At 38.1% G+C, this 22,942-nt stretch overlaps 1 protein-coding gene across 7 annotated transcripts in view; it reads left to right on the forward strand.

The window, feature by feature from the left end:
- Positions 1 to 385: 385 nt before the first annotated feature.
- lmo7b (LIM domain 7b) overlaps positions 386 to 22,942 on the forward strand; it is a gene marked incomplete at its 5' end in the record, with an annotated part of 28,844 nt that continues 6,287 nt past the window's right edge. For 6 of the 7 annotated variants that reach the window (XM_036136144.1, XM_036136148.1, XM_036136146.1 and 3 more), the window contains 14 exon segments: positions 386 to 446; positions 1,285 to 1,354; positions 5,129 to 5,235; positions 5,604 to 5,634; positions 7,214 to 7,327; positions 7,416 to 7,581; positions 8,157 to 8,307; positions 14,430 to 14,489; positions 15,373 to 15,541; positions 15,812 to 15,960; positions 16,081 to 16,234; positions 16,374 to 16,985; positions 19,037 to 19,321; positions 22,803 to 22,917. In XM_036136144.1, the coding sequence (XP_035992037.1) occupies positions 386 to 446; positions 1,285 to 1,354; positions 5,129 to 5,235; positions 5,604 to 5,634; positions 7,214 to 7,327; positions 7,416 to 7,581; positions 8,157 to 8,307; positions 14,430 to 14,489; positions 15,373 to 15,541; positions 15,812 to 15,960; positions 16,081 to 16,234; positions 16,374 to 16,985; positions 19,037 to 19,321; positions 22,803 to 22,917 (2,244 nt within the window). 7 annotated transcript variants of the gene reach the window in all.

Consider the following 22,942-nt stretch of genomic DNA (forward strand, 5'->3'; position numbering starts at 1 on the left):
GTGTGGTCTTGGTATATGTAAACTTCTGACTTTGAAGAAAGTCAAAATTCCCATTATTCTGCCAGATTAAAACAATTTTGGTAACCCTAGCTGACTTAAAGCATGAGGGGGAGTGCCTTTATATATGTAAATGTTTTGGTTTCACTGTATATGCAGCAGCTTCAGGTTGTTGTAATCACCTGAACAATTAGTTGTGCAGATGACCATGAAGCTAAGGGGGGAAATGGTAAAAAGGAGCAAAATGTTATTTCTTGGGCAAAAAACATGATTGTTAAGGTAAGCAAAATACTGTTAAATAGGGTTTGTGTCTTGTTGAGGAAAACAATGCAATTTTAAAAAGATTTATTTATTTACTTTTTCTCTCTCTCAAATTAGGAAGTGACAGGGAAATCCTTTGGCTGCAGTGACTTCCGTGCTGCCCTGGAAAATGGAGTTCTGCTTTGCGAGTAAGTAATGATGCTCAAGCGAGTTGCTGTAATCCATATCTGAGGTATTGACTTTAACCATTTTTTAATGAAATCGAATTATCATGGATATCCTATTAGCTGTGTAAATGGGCATAGTAGTCATTTATAACCTTTTTATCGGATTTTACAAAAAAATTAGGATTTGACTTATTTTGGATATTTAGGCTAAAGTTAAACTGAATATTTTGTAATATGCAGTATCAGATTTAGTTTTCTCTACAATTTTAAATAAGCGTCCCTTATTTAAGATGATGGATTTTTGTTTTTGTTTAATCGGCAGCTCTAGGATTAATTAAAATAGTTTTATAGGGTTGATAAGGGTATCAGAGGAAATGAAAGGAAAAGCGTACAAGACAGTGGCACTGAGGAAGAGGCTGGAGAGACAGAGCTGTAGGTAGCTGAGACGAAGAGGTGAAGGCACCCTTTGGGAGTGACGAGGATGGAAAGGATCAGGATGAGTACATCAGAGGGACAACTCATGTTAGATGTTTTGGAGATGACACAAGAGAAACCAGACTGAGATGGTCTGGACTTTTACAGAAGAAGGAAAGTGAGAACAGCAGTAGAAAGATGCTAAGGCTGGAACTGCCATGCAGGAGGCCTAGATGACGACCAAAGAGGAGATCTGTGGATGGAGCAAAGCATGACATGAAGGTTGTTGGTTTGAGTGAAAATGGAGTAAGATGGAGACAGATGACTCGGAAAGGGAAAAGCTGGAGGAACAATGGGCAGCTCTAGGGTCAGATTTTGTTATTGCTAAACAATATATTTTTTTTCTTTAAAACATATTTTCTCTCTGCTAATTTTGTTTTCAAAGCTTAATCAACCAGTTGAAACCTGGAATTATCAAACGAGTGAACAGGCTTTCCACTCCCATTGCTGGACTGGTAAGTGTTAGACTTCACACCTCAGCCATCTGGTGCAAGTGTCAGTGCAAATATCAAAGTACACAAAAATATCAAGGCACCTGCCAGCCAGGAAGCATTGATGTGTTGCGTGGTTTTCCTGTTAATGTGGCGAAACTCAAGAGTTCTGTAATTTGAATGAATCTGAGACTGTTTTGAGGCAATAATCAATACTGTTAATGATTTCTTTGTAAATCGTTATTTTAGCTTCAGGCTTTGTTCCAATGCCTCCATAGAAGTGTAATTGTCAAAACTGTCCAAAGCAAATGTCTAGAAGTTTCAGTTTCACCTTCTCCACAGAGGGCAAACTTGCCAGACAGTATTAATGGATGTATGAGAGGTGGTGGTGTAATCTGCATATGCATCTGAGGTCTCTCTGTTGCTTTCACAGCTTAAAGGCCCATACTGATGGTCTGCATGTTTCAATCTTTTTAAAGTTGTGTTTAAGGCCGATTGTCAATTATCTTCCACCTTTTTTAAATTAGGAGTTTTATCTTTTGCAGACTCTTTTGAACTTGATAGATTTAAACTCTGTCAGTCATTAACAGCACCAGCATCTTATCATAAAATGTAATACTGTCTCAAAAGTTATAGTCAGTATTGAACAAACGGGTGTTTAACTTTGACTTAAAGATGTCTGCAGAAGAAGCCCGCCTGGTATCTACAGGCAGCTTTATAATGTCGGCCATGTAATGAAGAAAAAAACTCACTCTCAAACTTTGATTTTGATAACCTTGGTTAGACTCAAAACAAGTGCACCCTGAGGATAGCAGTGCAGATGCAGGTGTAAAAGGGACCACAGGGCAGTGTTTCCCGCAGGAATTTGATTAGGCGAGGCGTAAGTTTGCGGGGGGGGGGGGGGGGGGGGGGGTATGCGACGACACGTTTGCCGTGGACCGAGTCGCGGAGCGGGGGGGTGGTATTGGGGGTTGGACGGCAAGTTTTAGGCGGCCCGACGGGGGGGGGGGGGGGTGAACGACAACTTTTACGCGGCCCGACGCGCGGAGCGGGGGGGGAGGGGGGGGGTGGACGACAAGTTTTAGGCGGTCCGACTCGCGGGGGGGGGGGGGGGTACGTCACGTTTTCTTTCCGCGGACCGACTCGCGGAGAGGGGGGTATCCAAGGGTTTTTTCCCTGCCATTCACGCACGCGCGTGTTGACGTCACACTTTTTTTTTTTTTTTTTTTTTTTTGGGAACGTTGGCGTGGCGGGGGCGTGAGTTTGGCGAGGCGGCCGCCACGCCAAGGTAGCGCTGCGGGAAACCCTGACAGGGCCTGCCAAATATGGCAGTGCAAGGCCATTTTATGTTTTTAAAAGCAGAACCTTGAATTCTGCTCCTGCCTCAACCTGAAACAAATGTAGAGAAGCTTCTCCAAGAGTAATAAGTTCATGTTTTATCTGGACAAGTCAAAACATGAGCTGCTGCATTCTGTGCCATCTGACGAATGGCCAGAAAACATTTAACTTAAGGGCGTTTGGGTTCTTCATTCATTGTTCATCTTGTGTTAATGACTGGCCAGGAACGCACAATAAGACGAAACTGAAAATTGCACTTTATACACTACAAAAACAGAACTAAAAATAAGCAAAGGTTTCTTGAAATGAGTGCGTTTGTCCTTGATTTGAGCAGGTAAATAAGATTATCTGCCAATAGAATGAGTATTTTGACCCCTAAAATAAGCTAATTAGATATACTGCACTTGAAATAAGACAATGGAGATGAATTGTTCCTATTTTAAGTGCAAAAAACTTAATCCATTGGCAAATCATCTTATTTACCTGCTCAAATCAAGTACAAATGCACTAATTTCAATACATTTTTAGTTCTGTTTTTTGCAGTGTACAGGACCTTTTATTTAAGCAGTGTTGAACAGCTCTTCAGGAACTGTTATTGTTGCTAAAATACTTTTGGGTTAAGCTGTTAACTTGGTTGTTCTTTATAGATTAATTGCATGAAATGTGAACCAATTGTGATTTCAACTAGGAATCTAATTAAAACACTGTTCTGCATAATGTTAAACATGGCATTGGTTATTTCTATAATAGGGCTGCACAGTACAATGTAACTATGTTGCCACGACATTGTCAGAATGCACAATATAAATATCACAAACAACTTTTTGTAATGGAATAATTGTTTATTGTTTTCCAACATTCATGTGCTGCTATTTTTTTTGTATGGCAAAAATAAGTTCAGCCTGTCTCATGGAGTCCCACTGGAGTAGATCCCTGGCCCTGATGATAGTGCCTGAGATGTTAAAGATTAGAGAAATTGCTGAAAGCACAGATGAGAAACTAGTGAGGAAAATGTGGATTTATTACGACTGATGGTCTCATTGTATTATCAGAAATATTGCTGTGGAGTTACGTTTGTAATATTGAGCAGCTCTAATACGAGTTTTATGAAAACTTTTATTTCTTAATGATTCAGAGTTAAGTGGCGTTAAAGACTGTGGCTGCCATGATCCTTGATGACAAAAAAAAAAAAATCAGTTTTCTTTTAGTAATCCAGAAAGCCTGGAGAACTAGTCAAACCCACACTCTAATGGAATAATTTAAACGGGATCACTTAAGTTTTGATATTGCTTAAAATCACTTTTACATAAATCTTAATCACGGGTTTCCTTTGCCATGCCTATGATGGTGACAGAGCCTAGATAACAGTTGTCAAAAGTTTTTTTTTTTTTTATGTAACTGCAATATTTTATATATAATACAAAATATTTCTGTGTGGGAACATACTGTTAATGTAATGAATGTCATGTGTTTAAACATACCCCTTATTAATCTTTTAAGCTTGTTAAAGAACTGGTATTGACATTATTTATAGGATATTTGTGATTTTTGCTATTGCAGTAATGATTGTAGTTTTAGCAGCTGTTTGAAAGCGGGAAAGTGAATGTTGCTTAGGGGGCTTTTTGTATGAAAGACAGCCTGGGCTGCTGCTTTGGCTTGACCCAAATAGCAGAAAACATTTCAGTTTGAATGTACTTATTTTCCCTCATTTGATTTTTTTTTTTTTTTTTTATGGACTGGGTACAACACAGACCTGGAGAATATAGAGTATGAAAATTTTGACAACCTTTCAATGATGAAACCTGTTGGAATCCTCTGTAAAATAGCTGCTTTGCAGAAATTACCTATTGCAATTTTTGGCGGTCCATTAATGTTGACCCGTTTGGTTTTGTTTAAATTATTATAGAACTACCATTCTTCAAATTGTTTCCGGACTTAATCAGAAATTACATTTTATTTCTAGTCAAAATTTCAGCTGTATGGAGACATCAGCAGTATGAAATCTCACTAAATGGTTAAGCCATTTGATACTTTATACCAGTTTCTTAATGTTGGCATTTTACTGCAAAAACTTGAGTGACTGTTTTTTTTTTTTTTTTTTTTCCTTTTCTTCCCAAGATGTTTCCTTAAAAAAATCTTATTGAATACTCTTGCTTTTGTAGTAGCTGTTGCCACAGTGAAGCAGATCAGTCAATAACTGGACGAAAGCAAGGGGTCCTTTTTTTTAAATGACAGGATTTATTAATTGATATGGTTTTTCCTGTTAAAATCTACTGAGTCGCACGTCCTAATTCTTGATAAATCGCTACTTATTAACAAGTAGGCCAAACCTAATATGGCTGCATTAATACAGCTCATTTCACTTTGGCTGATTACTTGAGGAATTTTTCCATGGACATAATGATTCTCAGTTTTCTACACCTCTTTATTTTAACTTCAATTTTTTTTTTCATACCTCAGGATAATGTGAATGTTTTCCTGAAAGCTTGTGGAAAACTTGGCCTAAATGAGTCACAGCTGTTTCATCCTGGTGACCTTCAGGATCTCTCCACTCGGGTGACACTCAGGTGAGGTAGTTTTTATTTTTTTTTATTTTTATTTTTTTATAAAGAAATAAAAAAAAAACACATGTGCACAATTAATTGCAGTCTTAATTGGTCTATGGCTACATCCTGAGCTTTCTGTATTACCATTCCTGCAACCAATGTGCTCATAAGGTAAATGAATAGCTGCTTTGCATCGATAATGACTTGAGCTGTCCACCTAACTTTTCATTTGTGTATGCTGATACCCTGTTCTCTTTATAACCCGATAAGTAGCTGATTAGCACTAGTTGCAAATGAGCATTGCTATCCTTCACTGCTCGCTTCTTTTCTTTATGGAAGTCTAATGGTAACTAATGACATGGATGGAAACATCTCTTATTTGTTTTTAGGCGTGATGAAAGCCAGAGAAGACTAAAGAATGTAAGTTTATATCCATTTTACTCTTAAATCTAAATGTTGTTTACTGGTGTTCTCTAAAAGTGACAACTAAATCTTGAACTGTATGTCTCAAAATTAACAAACAAACAAAAAAAAATCCCTCTAATCTTAATTGCATGTACTGTCGGTCTGTTTAGTTAGTTGCCAGCCACAGGTAGTGCTAGAGCTTTAATGGATGCAGATGACCCTTCAAAAAAAGAAGGGCAGTAAAATTGTGGATTGTCCAGAATACACTGTTTAAAAAAAAAAAAAAATTAAATTTCCTTTATTGTTGTGCACATGTACATCTGATTTTACTATTAACAGCCCTTTAATACATTTTTTACATCAACCTGCCACACTTTTGTGTATAGGGAACGTGACTGTGGGGGCTTGACTTGCTGGAATTTTGCATGTTTTGTAGCTCATGAGGTTGAGTTTATCCCAAAAGTCATTAGTGATGCATAATTTGACAACTTGGTAATGAGTGCTCTTTTCTAAATAACGTAGTAGACAGTTGGTAAATTTGAGTTTTCCCCAATCGAATGACTTTTCTTTTTATCTTGCTATAGATGTATTTTAAAGCTGAACTCCAAATGCAGACATGCATTATTGCACCAACACAAATTAAGTGGAAATTTCTGTGTCGTGGCCTTTCAAGTTCCAAAAACCAGAATTTTCAAAGAAGGGCCGTGGGTGGCAACATGTGGTTTGTTTCTAGAACCCACATCTGACTTGATTGTTTGGAAAGAATATTGGTTATTTCCACAAAAATATGGACAAAATAGCTAAAAATATCTTACAACAAAAGTGAACATATATTCTGATGTTACAACTTCCAAAAAAATGATCAAAAAGTGGTCAAAAAATTATTTTACTACCTCCTGTCGTTACACCGGACATTTGACAAACAAAAAGCCATCCCTACCACTCCCTACCGTGTGTTCTTGGTGTGTTAAATTAATGGGAGGGTCTAAAAATTACCAACAATCTAAACAATGCTAAATATAAAATTAAAGTTTTTGGTTTCAAAGTAACTTGCTTATATTTTGTTTTAGAGACTAGATAACTAAATGGATTTTGTGATTAATCATTTTATTTTTTGACATAAATAGCCGCAACAATCTGTATTGACATTTTCATAAACTATATACTGTAGCTCTCCAATCATTCTCTTCCAGCGATTGTAATTTTGTCTTTGCATAAAAAAGTTTCACACCCTATCAAATAAATTACCCAGTTATGCTTCCTAGCAAATAACAAAATAAATGCTTGGTTGCAAATAAAATAATTTATTTTAATACTAGATTAAGTTAAATTGTTCTGTCCACATGCTAAACCTTCGGCATGCTAAACACATTAATAAATGCAATTAGCATGATGTTTATTAGTCATTAGCAGTGATTGGTTAATGTCTTATTATTCAATACTGATGCTGAATGTAGCCTTGTTCTGCGTTTTTCTAATGAAACAAAAATAATTTTTACTTTTTTTTTTTTTTTTTAGTAAAACCAAGTACATCAATGAAGAGATGGTAGCTGGCATGTGTGGTTTACTTAATTTTAAATGTGTGTATTTTTAGGTTCTTATTACAATATACTGGCTGGGTCGCAAGGCTCAACTTGACACTTTCTACAGTGGTCCTCAGCTTAATTTCAAGGCTTTTGAGGGGCTGTTAGGGTTGGCCTTGTCCAAGGTAAGTTACTTGTTAAACAGTGGGGTGTTATCTATTTTTTTTTTCACCCCTGATCTATTGTGACCTTGTCCCCTTTTTTTTAAAACAGGCTCTTGAAGAAGGCAGTTATTCATTTGTGAAAGATGGGGGTTACAAGGAGTGCCACTACACAGAGGGAGAGGAAAGTCTGCAAACAGGACAGAGTTATGATAGAGGCAGTTCAATGGATGGCTTTGAGTGTGTGGACCGCCGAGCTGTCCGTCTAAATGAGGAAGGCATGTATTTGTACCATTATGTCCTCTAAATAAGTTATCTCATTAGAGATTCCATCAACTGAAATATATTTATAGTTTGAAGAGTATTTCATAAATGCATAATTTAAACAGGACAAGGGGCTTTTTGTTTTTCCCCCACAGAAGCTGTTTGTCCACGTTGGTGCAACATGGACAAATGGCAACATTTTCTTTCTTCTTTTCTATAAAGTTTTCCAAGATGTATACATTTCAATGTATATTTGAAAAAAGATCTACAGTATGTGTTTACACTTCTAATTACCCATCTGCTATCTTTAGTATAAAAAATGTCTGCATGTGGCTGTGCCTGGCTGGATGTACGTCAGTGTTGCATTGTGACAAGTTCCACACTCTGGTGATGAAAGTTTGTGCAATGGGAGGGAGTATAATTTTTGATTATTGCATCCCAGAGGCTGTGTGAACACAGTCCTACAAAGATTTCCCTCTACTACTTGATCTGCACCCTGTTTTTGTTTTCTTCACCAAACCTTTTGACATCAGTTTTTCTTAGCTATTTTTTTTCTGTTGGCTAATTTTCTTGTGTATGAAATCTCCAGGTTTTGAAAGTGACGCTGAGGCAGAACAGGTGTACAAGATGGACAGTGCAAAGGTTTCGAGCCAACAGAACAAAGGACATATTCCTGCACCGCTGCGTAGAAAACAGGGACGGGAGGAGAGAGCAGTGGGCCATACGAGTCAACTCCCAAGGTAAACTCAATGTGTTTTCTGCTTTTAACAGAAAGTTCACACACTACTACAAACTTGCTTATCTACAGCCGGCCTTGCAAAAAAAGAACAGCCTGCGGTTATTTACATTCCTCTTCACTGTCAATACTGGATTTTCTTTTTTCTTTTTTTTTTTCTTTTTTAACTGCATAGGAGTAGGATTTGGACTGGTGCAACAATTGAAATGTTCTGTGGCCATTTGATCTTTTTGTAATGCCTGGTAATTAAGTCTTTTATACTAGTTTACTACTGGTGAAAAGTATATATTTTGTCAGTAAAGGTGCTCTGTACGAGATGGGTAAACATGTAGTTTTTAAATCTTTTTAATTTTTGGGAATGGACAATATATCTGCATTAACATTAGTATTGGTTCAATAAATCAGACTGGACAGATATGAAAAACAAACTTTATTTCTGTCTTGTTTGTGTAAGGGTATTGGGAAGGGAACAGGATGGCCATATGGTATTTCTTTGCGCATGTGAGGGTGATGCAGCACCGAATCTGTGATTTTTTTTTTTTTAACAGAAGCAGTGTGGTCAGTTCTTATTTATTTTATTTTTTTGGAGGTGGGGGGATTGTTTTATAATGTCGACAGGAAAAGGAAATTAGTGGTCATTTGCTGTAATAAAAGTAACCCAACCTTTAAAAACTGTGTATCCCCACACGTTTTGATCCATGGCTTATACTCTTGTTGGGTTTCATGGATTTGGCAGTGTTCACTTTTTAAAGTTTCAATGGTTCTTTTTTTTAATGACTATTCAAATGATCTACTGGGATGTTTGCATGAAGTTTCCTATATAACCAGTGTTTTTTCCTGTGTGTTGATTACAATGTGCTGGCAAAAACCTAACCTGATTTAAGCTTAAGGTGAACTTTCAGTGGCTGCATGCATTCCTGTTGAAATGACAGGATTTATTAATTAATGTAAATAGTTTTCCTGTTTAAAACTTGGAAAACATTGAATGCGCTGAGTATTATTTTGTGTGTATTGCAGATCCCTAACAGACGTTTGTCATCTTGCTAATAGGAAATTTGCCATTATGGATAACATTTTTGATCTTGACCCCCCTTTTGACTGTTTCTAGCCTCTTCATTGAATCATACTCCAAGAGGATTTAACTAATTGGTTTTAAATGTTGTAAGTTCCCTACAAAGGAAGTCAAAGACACAAACCCTTCTGTGATTGAATCACATCTGATCGCCAAAATATCTCAATGGTCAAATTCTGACATCACCTAAGCCCCACCCTTTGAACAGGACGTCTTTGAAAAGTTTCATATATGGCCCCCTTTGACCTTATCAACACAAAAATGTGCACAGTGACAAAAGACACATTTTTGTAACTCTGTATTAGGTAGTGAGACTTCAGGCCTGTGGGTGTGGTAAAATCCAGTGTTACACCATGGCCATATGTTTGGCTCTAAATTCCACATGTATCATCTAAACTGCACCACAATGAATATGATAGATCTGCGGCAAGCCAAATTTTGACCAAGCATTATGAAGTTTGGTACACATGTGTCATAGTGTGCCCAACTTTGTCATCACAGACCAGCACTCAAGACATTCACAAGGTAATTTGCTGCCTTCACTTTAGTTCTGGCCTCTGGAACGGGGAGGGACTTGTTTCACTGATGGATGTCCTCCTTTTACTCATAAGTTTCAAGCTGTGTTGACACAAAGCAAGGTGATGCTAAAGCCTACTCTGGATTTAACATCACATTGTGTACAATGTATGTATGGCAAAAAAAAAAAAAATAGCTAATGCCCCCAAAAATTCTGGTTTATGAAACCATGCGCCAATTTTTAACCAGCACCCAATTTTCCTTTATAGATAACAGCTGTACCTGAACGTTTGTGCACCAGGTTCTTCCATCTGCATGCCCAGATACCCCACCCCTAAGCATAGGTTGGAGGTCTGTTAATCTGTGGTACACGTCACCCTGGTAGTCATCTGGGAGAGTAATGTGATGTTGGACAACCCCCAATAAAAGTGTTGTGGAGTTCTACACTGCAAAACGGACCTAAAAATAAGTAAAATGTTCTTAAAGTTAGTGTATTTGTCTTTGATTTGAGCAGGTAAAGATTATCTGCCAATGGAATGAGTATTTTGACCCCTAAAATAAGATAGATACCCTGCACCTGAAATAAGATGATGGAGATGAGTTGTTCCCATTTTAAGTGGGGGAAAAAAATCTTACTCCATTGGCAAATCATCTTATTCTTACACTGCAAAAACGGAACTAAAAATAAGCAATGTTTTCTTAAAATTAGTGTATTGTCCCTGATTTGAGAAGGAAAATAAGATGGCTTATGGGCATTCTCTCATTTAATTAAAAGATCCTCTATAAATAGTTGTCACCAGTGCAAGCATGAATAACACTATTGGAAAAAGATCAAACATTTAAAAACCACAGATACCAACTTTTGCAGGGAAATTTGTGTATGCAAGTTTCAAGCCCCATTTTGTGTATGAGGCCCCTAAACAGTAACTGTTGGCTGGATCCTGTAGGTGAGGTGACACATTTTGATATCTCACCATTGGGATACAGTTGTATGCCAATGGTGACTTCCGGTAGTACTTTTCAAAGTACTACAGGAAGTCTTCTATAATGCTCCATCACCAAACAGGAAGTGTCTACAGCTTTCATCTGGTCGGATTTTGCCTAGTTGCAACTTGCTGAGGTGTGAGGGACGTTCAGCATTGACCCGTCGGTCACCTGTCAGAGATAACATAAAACTGGGATGTTTTGATTACTAGATGTTGCCACTAAACTCTTTTGTAATTAATCAATTTTTCTTTAAAGCCTGCTGTGTAAAACTGAGCTTTCTGTAACTAGCATCACCCAACTAAATCTCCTAAGACCTCTTGGTGAATGTTAATGTCTAACATTTCCGTTTAGACTTTCGCCTGCTGATGCTACCTTTTTAATAATATGGAGTGAATCTGGGGAGACTCCCAGCAGTCTGATCAGCCTTGGGTGTGTTACTCTTTACCACAGCATTGTAGATACCATATTGTCCCATCAACCGCACTTCACTGGGTCTCCTGCTGAGAGCGACACTGAAGAAGTTTCTCTTCAAGCTCAAAACGAGGATGACTCTGAAGATAATTATAGCGAGGCCGACCCCATCCTTGATGATTTGTATTTGCGACGACTGAAACAGACTTTACATTGGACCTCCTCCAATCCCAATTATGACCGCTTCTTGCCTCGATACTGGACACCTGAAGAGGAGATTCGTGTTCATAGGATCCACCTTGGCTCCCAGAAGCGGCCCTGGTATCGTAAAATGCTTGGCCTTAGGTCTGTCTTTTATTAAATTAATACAAGACTAAGCTTTAGCAGTACTGATCTGTTGCTAAAGTGCTTGAAAAGTATGCTTACCCTTTGAGCTTCAGATGTTTGTTACAACTACATACTCCAGTGTATTTTATTAGGATGTTTTACAACACTAAGTTTCAATTGATTGTGAAATCCAAAACAAAAAATTTTTTTTAGTTTAAATAAAAGTGGGCTGGGCATATGCATTCCCCCCTTTTTACTTTCATATTCTATAAACGCTAATCTAACAATTTGCTTTTAAAAAAAAATCTGAATTGTGCATACTCGTTCCTATACTTTGCAAAATTTAGTTGGAGCATCAGGGCTTTCACAGCATAAAGGAGTAAAAACAATAACTTTTTTTATGGAGGCAGAATTGGAGAAATGGTGAACGAAATGATGGAAGTTATGGCTCAATCTAGAAACTCCGAGAGGGGGAGGGTCCCATGTTCAGGAGCTTCAGTGCCTGCTTGTTTGGGATTGCAATGTTGAAAGCTGAACTGAATTCTATCACAATGCAGAGGGACACTTTTTTTTTTTTTTTTACAAAATATGGTCAAAATGGATGGAGCACGTCAAGTCTGTTAGATCTGACCTTTTGTAAACCCTGCTTTCATATAGTTTGTTTTAGTAATTTGAAAAGTGATGTCAATGACTGGAAGGATGTTCTGGCTACCATCGCTAATCTCACCCAAGTCCTTGTGTGACAAGGTAATGTAATACAAGTAAGCTATATAACTTGCTTTCTCAATAAAAAAAGATTATATGAAAAAAGCTGAACTGATGTAGACAAATGGTGTCCTAACACAGGATCGGCTGTGGCAGATGGGATGGGGTTGTGTTAAGAGTTGGTGATACATCCTCAGTTGATCAGCTCCCCATGTAGGGGAACTGCAGCGTTTAGATCTACAGGGATGGAGTCCTTGATGTATTTTAAGGACCTTCATGATTACCTGTGCCAAGCTAATATGATGGTAATCATTGTGGCAGGTTGTCACTGATTACTTAAATTACTGATTATTATTATTAAGTCTCCTAATTGGTGACTACAGTACATTTGTAAGTCAATCTCATAAACACAGCTGTTCTGTGAAGACCTTAGAGTATTGTTTTATAGAACAATGAACCAAAAGCAACACAAAGAACAAAGCAGACAGGCCAGAGTATGAAATGCAGTGTGATGCAAGATAAAACGGTACATCACCCTGGAGGCTAATCATACCATTGCTATGATGAGACATGGTTGGGACAGTATCATGCTATGTTAATGCTTAACTTGCACAGGGACACAAAAGCTAGTCAACTTGGAAAGATAAATGGCACTAAAGAAAATCTAGATTGCAAAAGGCTTGAAAATGTCCAGACCTGAATTCAGTTCGGTCTGATTTTGATGATCTGGTGCACTCCACTCCAATAGCTCTTAACATGAGCTATTTTTTTTGCAAGGAGTTGGAAACTGGTAGGGACACAAACCCCATCAACCTGCTGCTGTAATTGCAGTGATCAAAAAAAATAAATAAAAAAAAGCTAGGTAATTTGCCATCCATTTAACAATTACTACTCTGTTGATCTATCACAAAATCCTAATAAAATACAGTGACGTTTGTTGTGACAAATGTGGAAAAATATATTTTGGCAAGGCACTGCAGTCGTTTGCTTAAATAGTGGCATTGCTTTAATAAATAAGAAAATGTTTCCTTTGAAGGGTTTCGGGTTAAATTCATCTGTATTGGTAAGCATTAAGATGCAATTAACCCTTTTAATGCTAAAATAACACTTAGACAGCAAAGTGTTTTGCTATAGTTGTACAGAAATGGAAGTCAGCTAAACTTTGCCACAAAAACACAAACTGCCTTTTGCCAAGCGCATGTGTGTAGCAATTAACAGATTGCAAGAATGTGTACATAACCCAAAATAGCTGTATTCTGTAAATTAACTTATTCTTTGACTTTTTTTTTTTTCTCCTATGAATACTTAGTTTTAAACTTGTTTCATGCAACTCTTTTGTGTCTTTAATTGTAGCCAGAAACCTTTGGCTGTTTTTGCTGAAGAGTTGGACAACACTTCCCGGCGTCTGACACCTGCTATGGTGCAAGATGGCTCTGCCACTTCTGGAAAGCCTCCAAACGAGATTGAAGACAAGCTTTCTAAACCTGAGCTTTGACTCTGATTCACACCCACATTTCTAATTGCACACTACATGGAACATCTGCCTTCAGCTTTGACATACTATGCCCTGATTGTAGCATCTCTTATGTAGCACATTACTGACAGTCTTGGTTCTGATAACATTTAGGTTGTGATTGTGCTGTGTTTTGTGACGTAATGAGATTTTTGCACTTTCATTTATGGTGCTGATAATGTAAGGATGTTTTTACTAGCAGGATGTTTTTACTACTGACTCATTTGTTAGCAATTACTAAACATGACTCATGCATTGCTTCATCGTTGTAGCCATAATGGAAACATGTTAAAACTAACAGCTTTCTGTCAGCAGTGTTTTCCAGATTGCTATTGGGTGACATAGGTGTGGAAATAAATTGTCACTGTGGGCTAATGAACTGTCAGACTAATTCATATCTGCACAATATGTTAAACCGGTTAATTTTGCCATCGTTTCTGTCTTGGAATTCATTTGCATTCAAAACCAGTGGTGTTGTGGTGTGTACAACTTATTCCTCTTAGTTTTTGTCAAAAAATGGTTTCATTTGAGGTTAAAACGGCCTCAGATCTGGGAGCAAATTAGTATTCATTAATATTTTTTTCTGGTTCTGTAGAGCATATCAAACCCAAATCAGGCCTGAGACACCAGTTCAGGTCAACCCTGGCTGGATTTGGTGAGTCAAAATTGTACTTGGATTGGAGCAAACCTGTCCATTTTCAGCTTTTCTTGCTGCTTCATTTGGGTATGTTTTTGTCTATTTGTGCTTTGCTATGAGAACTTGGTTGGAAACCTTATTTGGCCCTTCTTACAATAGAGTGCTGAGTTTACATCCCTCCTGTTAATTTTCCGGACAGACGATTGACAGCAGGATTTATGCCAGACCTCAGCACTGTTTGTAATCGGTCTCTTTTCCTCCCCTCAACTTGTGCTGCTGTTGTGATTACGCCGCCTGCTAAATGCTGCTGTAACTTATTTAGAGCTCACATCTGACATCCTCCATTGCTTACGGACATGCTATACATAATAACAGCCATAACTTGTTACTGTACAAGTTATGGCTGTTATGCAGACAGCAACATCTGTTTAAGTGCCCGCAGTATTTGACTGGCATGCTACTCCCCCGCTTGCACTTTGCTACCCATTTGTTGTGTTTGTATGCTCAACATGCTTTTACAACTGGCATAGCTACGATCTGTTGTCATTAAGTGCTGCTGTCAAATATGCTGGTCATGCTTATTGTTGTGTAAGAAATCGGAATCATTCTTGCTCTGCTGCATCATGTTAGTCACTTTTTATTCAGTAGTAAACCTGTTTAATATAAATCAGTGGTCCAGAAAAGTGCAAAAACAAAAAAGAAAACATACATTGCCTGTCAAAAAAAAAACACTAAAGCATTAGGGGAAACATTGTCTAAACGTCTTTTGTAAAACATTCAAATTTGTCGCAAGTGTGTATTTTCTCAAATATTTTAGCTGTTCATGGTCAGAACCACAACCAATATTTTTTTCTGTCATCAATATTTCAGCATCCTTTCTCTTTTTGTCTCTCTGAACCAGGAGCAAATCCCTCAGTGACATCCCTATGGTGTATCCTGTGCGTAAAGTTTCAAATGGAAATGCCATTTCTGATAAAGGCCAAGACTCCAGCCTGCCGAGGGACTGGAATCAAGAGATTGAAAGGAACTATAGCGTAGCTGCCAGGGACAGTGAAGCTCAGTGGCAGGATGTAAGTCAATTTTGACAGCGTCTCATTTTTAATTCTATATTAGCTCTTTTTTTTCCATTGCAGTGTAGTTTGTCTTTTCATCACACTGCATAAATTGAACTTCAGACTTTTTTAAATGGTTGGATGGATGTAAAACATCTGAATACTTCTCAACAAAGACTTGTCTTTTCCCAAAATCAACATTGAGGTTTTTCATGAAATATTGGTCACCAAAAATTTTTGTTGAATGCAAGCAGCAAATGTGGTATTTGACTTGTGTGTTTGCTTCAGGACTTGACCAGGTGGAAGAATCGACGCAGGAGCACAAAGTCTGAACTGTATAGGAGGTCATTTGAAAGGGAGCATATCTTCAAACGGACGACCAATGGGTCTGTGACAAATTATGAGGGTGATGAAGCACAAGGAGGGCCCATAAAGAGGTATGTGAACACCTCATACAGTAGGCAACTTTGTTTAAATGGCAAATTCTATTGCAACTGAAATGAGCTTTATGTAAATTCAAATTTAATTCCATATTTGGTCATTTTTATTTATTTCAGAGACCAGTCATCATGGTGGCACAGTTCCTCTCCCAGACCTTACTCTGTTTCTCCAGCCAAACCTCTGAGCTCTAATCTCAGACCACATAATCGAGGTCATTTGACCAGCAGCTATGCCACTGAAGCCCCTTTAATCTCCCAAAGCCATTCTCAGGTGAGATTAGAGACATATTTTTAACTTTGATCATAACAATTCCCTGTTTCTTCATTTATTGTAATTCTTTGACTTAACATAAATGGATTTTAAGTAAAACCAGTTAAAATATGTAGCCTGTTTCGACATGTCTATGCAGGGGTCTCAACTGGGAGCCAAGCCTGATTCTGGTGGGTCCTTCATGGGAGAGGGGCCCTACTTTGCTTCTTTGGTATCAGGTGGAAAAGGAGGAGTTACTACACCTTCTCCACACCAAGCTTTCACCTCTCAAACCCAAGTAAAAGCTGTGGGCAGCCAGTTTACCTTTAATTCCACATCTGGACAGGCGCAAAGTGTTTTGCCAAACCACATCTCCTCACCTGTTAAACTTGCACAGCCAGAACTGTTTGATACTAAAGAAGCCAATTGGAGAAACAATCCAGCTTCATATCTATTCAGCTTTGATCCGAAAGAGAGAACCTTTTCTCCAAATGCAGTTGGTCAGTCAGGTGTTGATGGAACTGGATCTGATTGGTCAAATCCTCTAACCCCAAAAGCATACCTGGATTCAGCTCAAGATGGAGCAGCCTATCAGCAGGAGTCTGCAGGGATCTCAAAGTCTTTGTCCAGAAATACAGCATGGTCCAGCTCTGCCAGCCTTCCTCGTGGGTACCGTCGGTCTGAGGGATCCACTCGTCTCTCTTCCGCGGTCACAGCCAAACCATTTGAGGCAAAGCCAAGCAGAATGTCCTCACTACCAAGACAATACAGTGTAAGTTTACTGTTTAAAAAAAACAAACAAAAAAAACCCCCAAAAAAAACTAATACCTCTGTACTAGACTGATTTATGGGTGTTTGATATTAAATGCATAACTGGCTTAAAAAAAAAAGCTATTGATTGGGCCCCATTTGTATAACCATATTCAACCCTGGTACTCAGGTCCCACTGTTCTGCATGTTTTACCAGCTGTATGAGACCATCTGGATGCATGAACATCCAGTTTGGATTGCTGCGTGGCACATTTTGTATGGAAAGGATGAAGCGTACAAGCAACATAATCAGTGTGAAGTCGGCCTTAGATATTTCAGCTACCAAAGGCCCCAGAGACTTGTACATCATCCATTTACTTGAATCAGGTGTGTGGAGGCAGGGAAGCACTTAAAACATGCAGGACAGTGGGTCTTGAGGACCAAGGTTGATTTAAAAATAAAATAAAATAAAAAATTAAATTAAATAATAGTTTGGTCAATTATATTTGTGGCAGTGTTTCTTGGCATTAACTTTTATACCATTGGAAAGCCTGTTTATTTCCCCTGGTCCACATTTGTAAGAAAATGCCATTTGTAGGTTAAGTATGTGGGTTGTTGCCCATGAAAAACCTGCCAATTCCTCCTATTGCCAAACAGCTTTTGTTGGAGGCAGTGCGATGGTTTGGGGCAGCATCTTCCTTTTGGAAAAAATTAGGCTTTTCATCATTGTAGGGAAAGATAATGCAGAGAGAAAGCAAGATGTGATTTTGCAACATATGGCAATCTCACATCTCCACTCTTATAGGCCACACTCAATTATCTACCAAGATATTAATAGTGCTTTCCATTTTTTCCTCAGTGGTCGGAATTTAATTGGAAATGCCCCTAAAGTCGACATTACGAGTCAGAAAACTCGGTGCATCAGGGTGGTACCCGAATCCTGTATTCATAATGGCTGCTTTGATTGTTTATAGCAGCTCTCGAGTATTTATGTAACATTTAGTCAGTCGTACAGGTGCTACCTTTTAATTTTTTACCTTTTAATCAGATGGGATATTTCAGCTCTGTTTATTTGCACAATATACCAACTAGAACAGTTATAGTAATTATTGTTGTAATAGTGCGCGCTTTCATGTCCCCCCCCCCCCCCCCCCCCCATGACAAGGGAAATTGGAATTGGAAGAGGCGGACATGACGTAATTTGCAACTTGTTTGTGCTGACCGCCAAGGCAAAGGGAACGCACCATAATACCGGCCCCCTGGGAGTGGAATTTAACACATGCCATTTCCAAAATTTGGGAAGGGGAGAGGATGACATGACCTGCCTGCAGTCCTAACCTAAACTCTCAAAACACAAGGGATCTGCTTCATCTAGCAAGCTACAAACACAACACACTAGCTATCTTTTGACAAACGTGGGCTGAAAAGCTTGGATGCCATCCCTCAAAAGTGTGATGAACCTGGTGACTAGGATGAGCATAAAGGCCTTTGTGGTTGTGTATGACTGTGCAACCCACAACAGATGCTGCTTGTTTATTGCATAAATAAATTGTTACATTGTCAGAGTTTTGGTTCTTCAATCCTCAAGTCTAGTAAAGAAACCAAACAAGTCGGTTGCAGAATAAGCTGTTTGACATTGGCAAAGAAAATTTGGCAAATAGATTTCAGCCAATAGATTTCTTTCATACAGGGAACATATCCCCTCGAGTCTTGGGATGTCGTTCCCAAATACCTTTCACTAAATATTTTTTTTTTAAATCTAACATGCAAAGTTAGACATTACAGAATGGCATGCTATTACTGAAGATGTATGTGAACGAAACTCTTCTTTAAATTAGTTAAAGTTGGTTTTGTGACAGCAATTTGTGTGCTTTTCTCTATCACTCATGGTGCCTCTAGTATTAATTGCCCTCATAAATTAGGAGAAAAACCTGTCAAGTTCATTAGAAAGCCTGAACATTATACTTTGGCCACATTGATAATGCCTTTCTCTTTTTACATATTTGAAGCTGCTGTGCAGTAATCCAATCCAATATACCTGATTCTCTGTGTGATCGTGTTTTTCATCTCTAGGCTGATGATTGTCAGAGTTTGATGTTTAACACTCAGCAGTCACATCCTTCGTCCACCAAACCATCTCTTAAAAGACAGACTGCGGCGGCTCATCTGAGGGGTCAGTATCAGGCCTCAGTTAGGCAGAAGAAAGCCAACCAGGCGAGGCAGAATGCTACAGGACAGAAGGAGGAAGTGAATGGTCGGCGCTCCACCCAGATGCATCCTCAGCCTTATACAAAGCAGCAGTCTTGCCACAACAAAAGCTTGGCTCTTGGATATAATGCAAGTCCTGACCTCTCAAAGGTATGTTGTATTATGATGGCGAAAACTAAAATGTATTTGTGTACACAATCGTCACCATCCCTACGGTGGACTTCAAATATAAAATTTTCTAATTTTCCTATTCATCTGGGAGGAATGTATAGCGTACAACTATTGAGGAAAAAATAAACTTTATCAGTTAATACTTAATTCGTTACACAATTCACTGAAGTATTTTTGTGTTCGGTTTGAAAAATAGTGCACTCAAATTGAACAGTTACAAAGGGGGATGGGTATTGAATTCGTTACTTTTATAGGCACCAACCGAATCCCGTCGGTACTATTGGGTACCGGTTCACATGAAATCTAACGATGCCGTGTTTCGGTACCTGAACGCATCACTTTGACACTGAGGGAGTGGAAGAGTGAGGGATTTTTCATGCTGAACATGAACTCAGCGTTGCACGCACAACAGCGTAATGATGTTAGTAGCTGCTAGCTCAGTCAACAAAGCATAGCTGACAGCGCTGGAAAGTATGGCTCAGCGTTTCAAAATGCACTGCAGATTACACTCGCTGCAATGTTTGAGGCAAAGTACAATGCCTTCTAATCTGAGGAAGCACCTGGTCACTGCTGCCAATTTAGCGAATCTCTCGCTATATTTAGCGCCTTTTTTAGACCCATCCAGCGACCTCTTTCCAAAAAAGCGACTTCTGTTATTGGTGACTTCCTGAAAAGTAACGCTCGTTCTGGAGTTATTGTCTTGGGAAAGTGGCGAATGTTGCTGTGAGCCTATGACCTATGCTGCCTTTTTGCCGCCACTCACTGCAACAGAGTGGTACTGCAGTTCTCCTCACAACTTCACCACTCATCATGACCCGTTTTACATAAATGGCTCTTAGCAAATGGAAACACAAAAAGCCTAAGCCCTTTAAATCGTTGGGTTTGTGATGGAAAAGTGGCTATACTTCAGAGCCTGGACACGGCCACCTGTGGAGCTAGGCCGTCACTACCCTCTCAGAAACCCCCCAAAAATGAGAAGCACTGTTAGATGGTCTGCAACTCATGGTTAATTTCATTGTCGACTAATCTATCGATAATTTTTCCAATTAGTCGACTAATCACAATTATCACTTCAGTTGCTTGTAAAAAATATTTTGACTCACCTGTTCTTGTTTACACACTTTTGAACGGCTCTTTAATGCCTTGTGCTGTCACTATCTTTATTAATGATCCTCCATAAAATATTTAAAATGTAACTGAATTAGTTGCTTTTAAAATAATTTTTATATATTTACTATAAAAATGTTTTTAAATAATCTTTTGACCTTCAAGCTTTTAATGTTTAAAAAGATTTTAAACTATTGCCCTAGTAAAAATGGGTAGCATATTGACATGCTTACAGTTAAAACATAAAATAAACCCAATAATAACACTTATCATCTGATTGAATTGCTGAGGTAAATGGAGGCCTCCTACTCCAGGGCTGAGAAGCCTGATCACCCACTCAGCTACAACTGGGTGAAGCGCAGCGATAATGGACATAACGGGCATTTAACAACTAAGCCATCTGTCTTGTCAAACACCCAGTCAGCTGTGGCAGATGGCTTTTCACACTGAGCCAGGTTTTGCTGGAGGTTTCTTTCTGTTAAAGGGACTTTTCCTCTCCACTGTTGCTACATGCATGCTTTGTGTCAATGGCACAATGCAAGCCACTGGCCACTTTGGCTACACATTCTTTCTTCAGTGAATGCTGCAAGGCAATGACTCGGTGCAAGCTGCTGGGTTTCCTTAGAACATTTTTAAAATTTTTTGGTCTATATAATTTGATTGAATTGACTTTGTAAAGATTACAAGTGTTACAAGAATTTGCACTATATAAAAGTTAATACCCAAATAAAATTTTGCTTGCTATTGCAGTATGACTTATCAAACGATGCATCCTACCAAAATCATTTTGAAAACAAGCTTTGAGATTGAGGTTCAAATTTTCAAGAGAAATTATGTTAGTAATTTCTGAAATTTAGATAAATTACATAATGTGTAAAAGAAGCACAAAGAGTTTGCCTTTTTTTTCCTTTGAAGTTTTAAGGGTGGAAAAAAAGAAGCCTGAGTAATTGTCAAGTAGGCAATAGCGACTAATTTTCATTTATAATGAAAATGAGTTTCATTCTCATTTAATGCCCAGGCTATGTCTTAATTGATGACAATACTGTGATACAACTTCTATATCGCATGCACATTATAATTATGTACATGGGAAGTTAGTAGTATTACTCTGCAGTTAGGTATAGTAGGAATGTACCAAAATAAACTCATGCTTCCTGTAGGGCATCCTAAAATGAATATTTCAGAATATTTTAAATATTTTAATGCTTTCAAACCATAGACAAAAGTTCAATTGACTCTAATAAAATCAGACTGCATTGAAGTCTGTAAAGCCTAAAGGCAGAGTTAATGTGCTCTAATGTCATTTTAACTTTGGCCAGCTGGTGCCACTTTATAAACGGCAGCTTTGCCAGTGTGTGTTTTCAAAGAAATGATCTTCAATACTGTTAAAAGTGTGACAGCAGTCTCTTTAATTCATGTTGTGCCTCCTTAACTGTTCTGGTCTAATGGCACCTAAGTGGATAATTATGTCGACCAACTGTTTATCTCGCAGCAGCTTACTTCTATTTTTATTATTAAACACGTTTTAGCCTCTTTAGACATGAATATCTTACATTTATTTCCCCTGCTTTAAGTTGGATTTTAACATAAGTGCAGCAAAAAAAATTACAGTTTAAGAGGCAGTAATGCCACTTGTGTTTTTAAAAAAAGATGTTTGTAGCTTGTTGCTTTACTTGTATTTAGTGTTTTTACACCCAGAGATGCTGTTTACTTGTCTTATCTACCCTGGGCAATTTTGTTCATAGAGCGTTTTTAAAAAAAAAAAAAAAAAAAAAAAAAAATCTGACAGTGTGACTTTTAGTGCCTCACTTTTCTTTGTTGCCACATGAGCTGCATGTATTTTATTAGGCTTATAAAGGGAGTGAAAAAAATCTAGTGAATTATAACTTATAATTGGCTTACTACCTTTGCTGGACACTTGAAGGAAGCGGATAATCATTAACAAGTTTTTGTTGAGCTGTGCTTTTGTTGGAGCAGTATATTAAACCGCATGGCCATGAATAACAGCTAATTAGGTTGTTAAATTTGCTCAGATGCTTTATTTCATCATCAAGCACTTATTGGTTGGCTTGACTTTAATCTTGTCAAAAGTTTATTTTTATTCTTTTTTGCATATGTTTAATGATTCCAAATGAAATATTTTCCTTTCATAATTGGATTAAATGTTTGCTGAGCAAGCAATTCTGTGTAAATTTGGCATTAACCAAATTCATGGATCTAGTGCTGAAGAAGCATTTGTAAAATAAAAATGTTCTGTGTATCCATTGTACACTCGTAGCAGGTTTCTAATTTCTACCTGGAAGTGCAGGACATTGGATCACAGGGTGTCACGTTTACCTGCGTGTGTGTTTAGGTTGATCACAGTGACATGAGAGTGAGCCTGACTCTAAGACCGAACAGCTTACCAGACTTTGGCTTCCAAACTCACTGGGACTCCACAGGGGTGAGAATAAAATACATTCAACCAGGTAAGACTTTTTTTTTTATATTAAT

The sequence above is a fragment of the Fundulus heteroclitus genome, chromosome 4 (assembly GCF_011125445.2).
Source record: "Fundulus heteroclitus isolate FHET01 chromosome 4, MU-UCD_Fhet_4.1, whole genome shotgun sequence".
NCBI lineage: Eukaryota > Metazoa > Chordata > Actinopteri > Cyprinodontiformes > Fundulidae > Fundulus > Fundulus heteroclitus.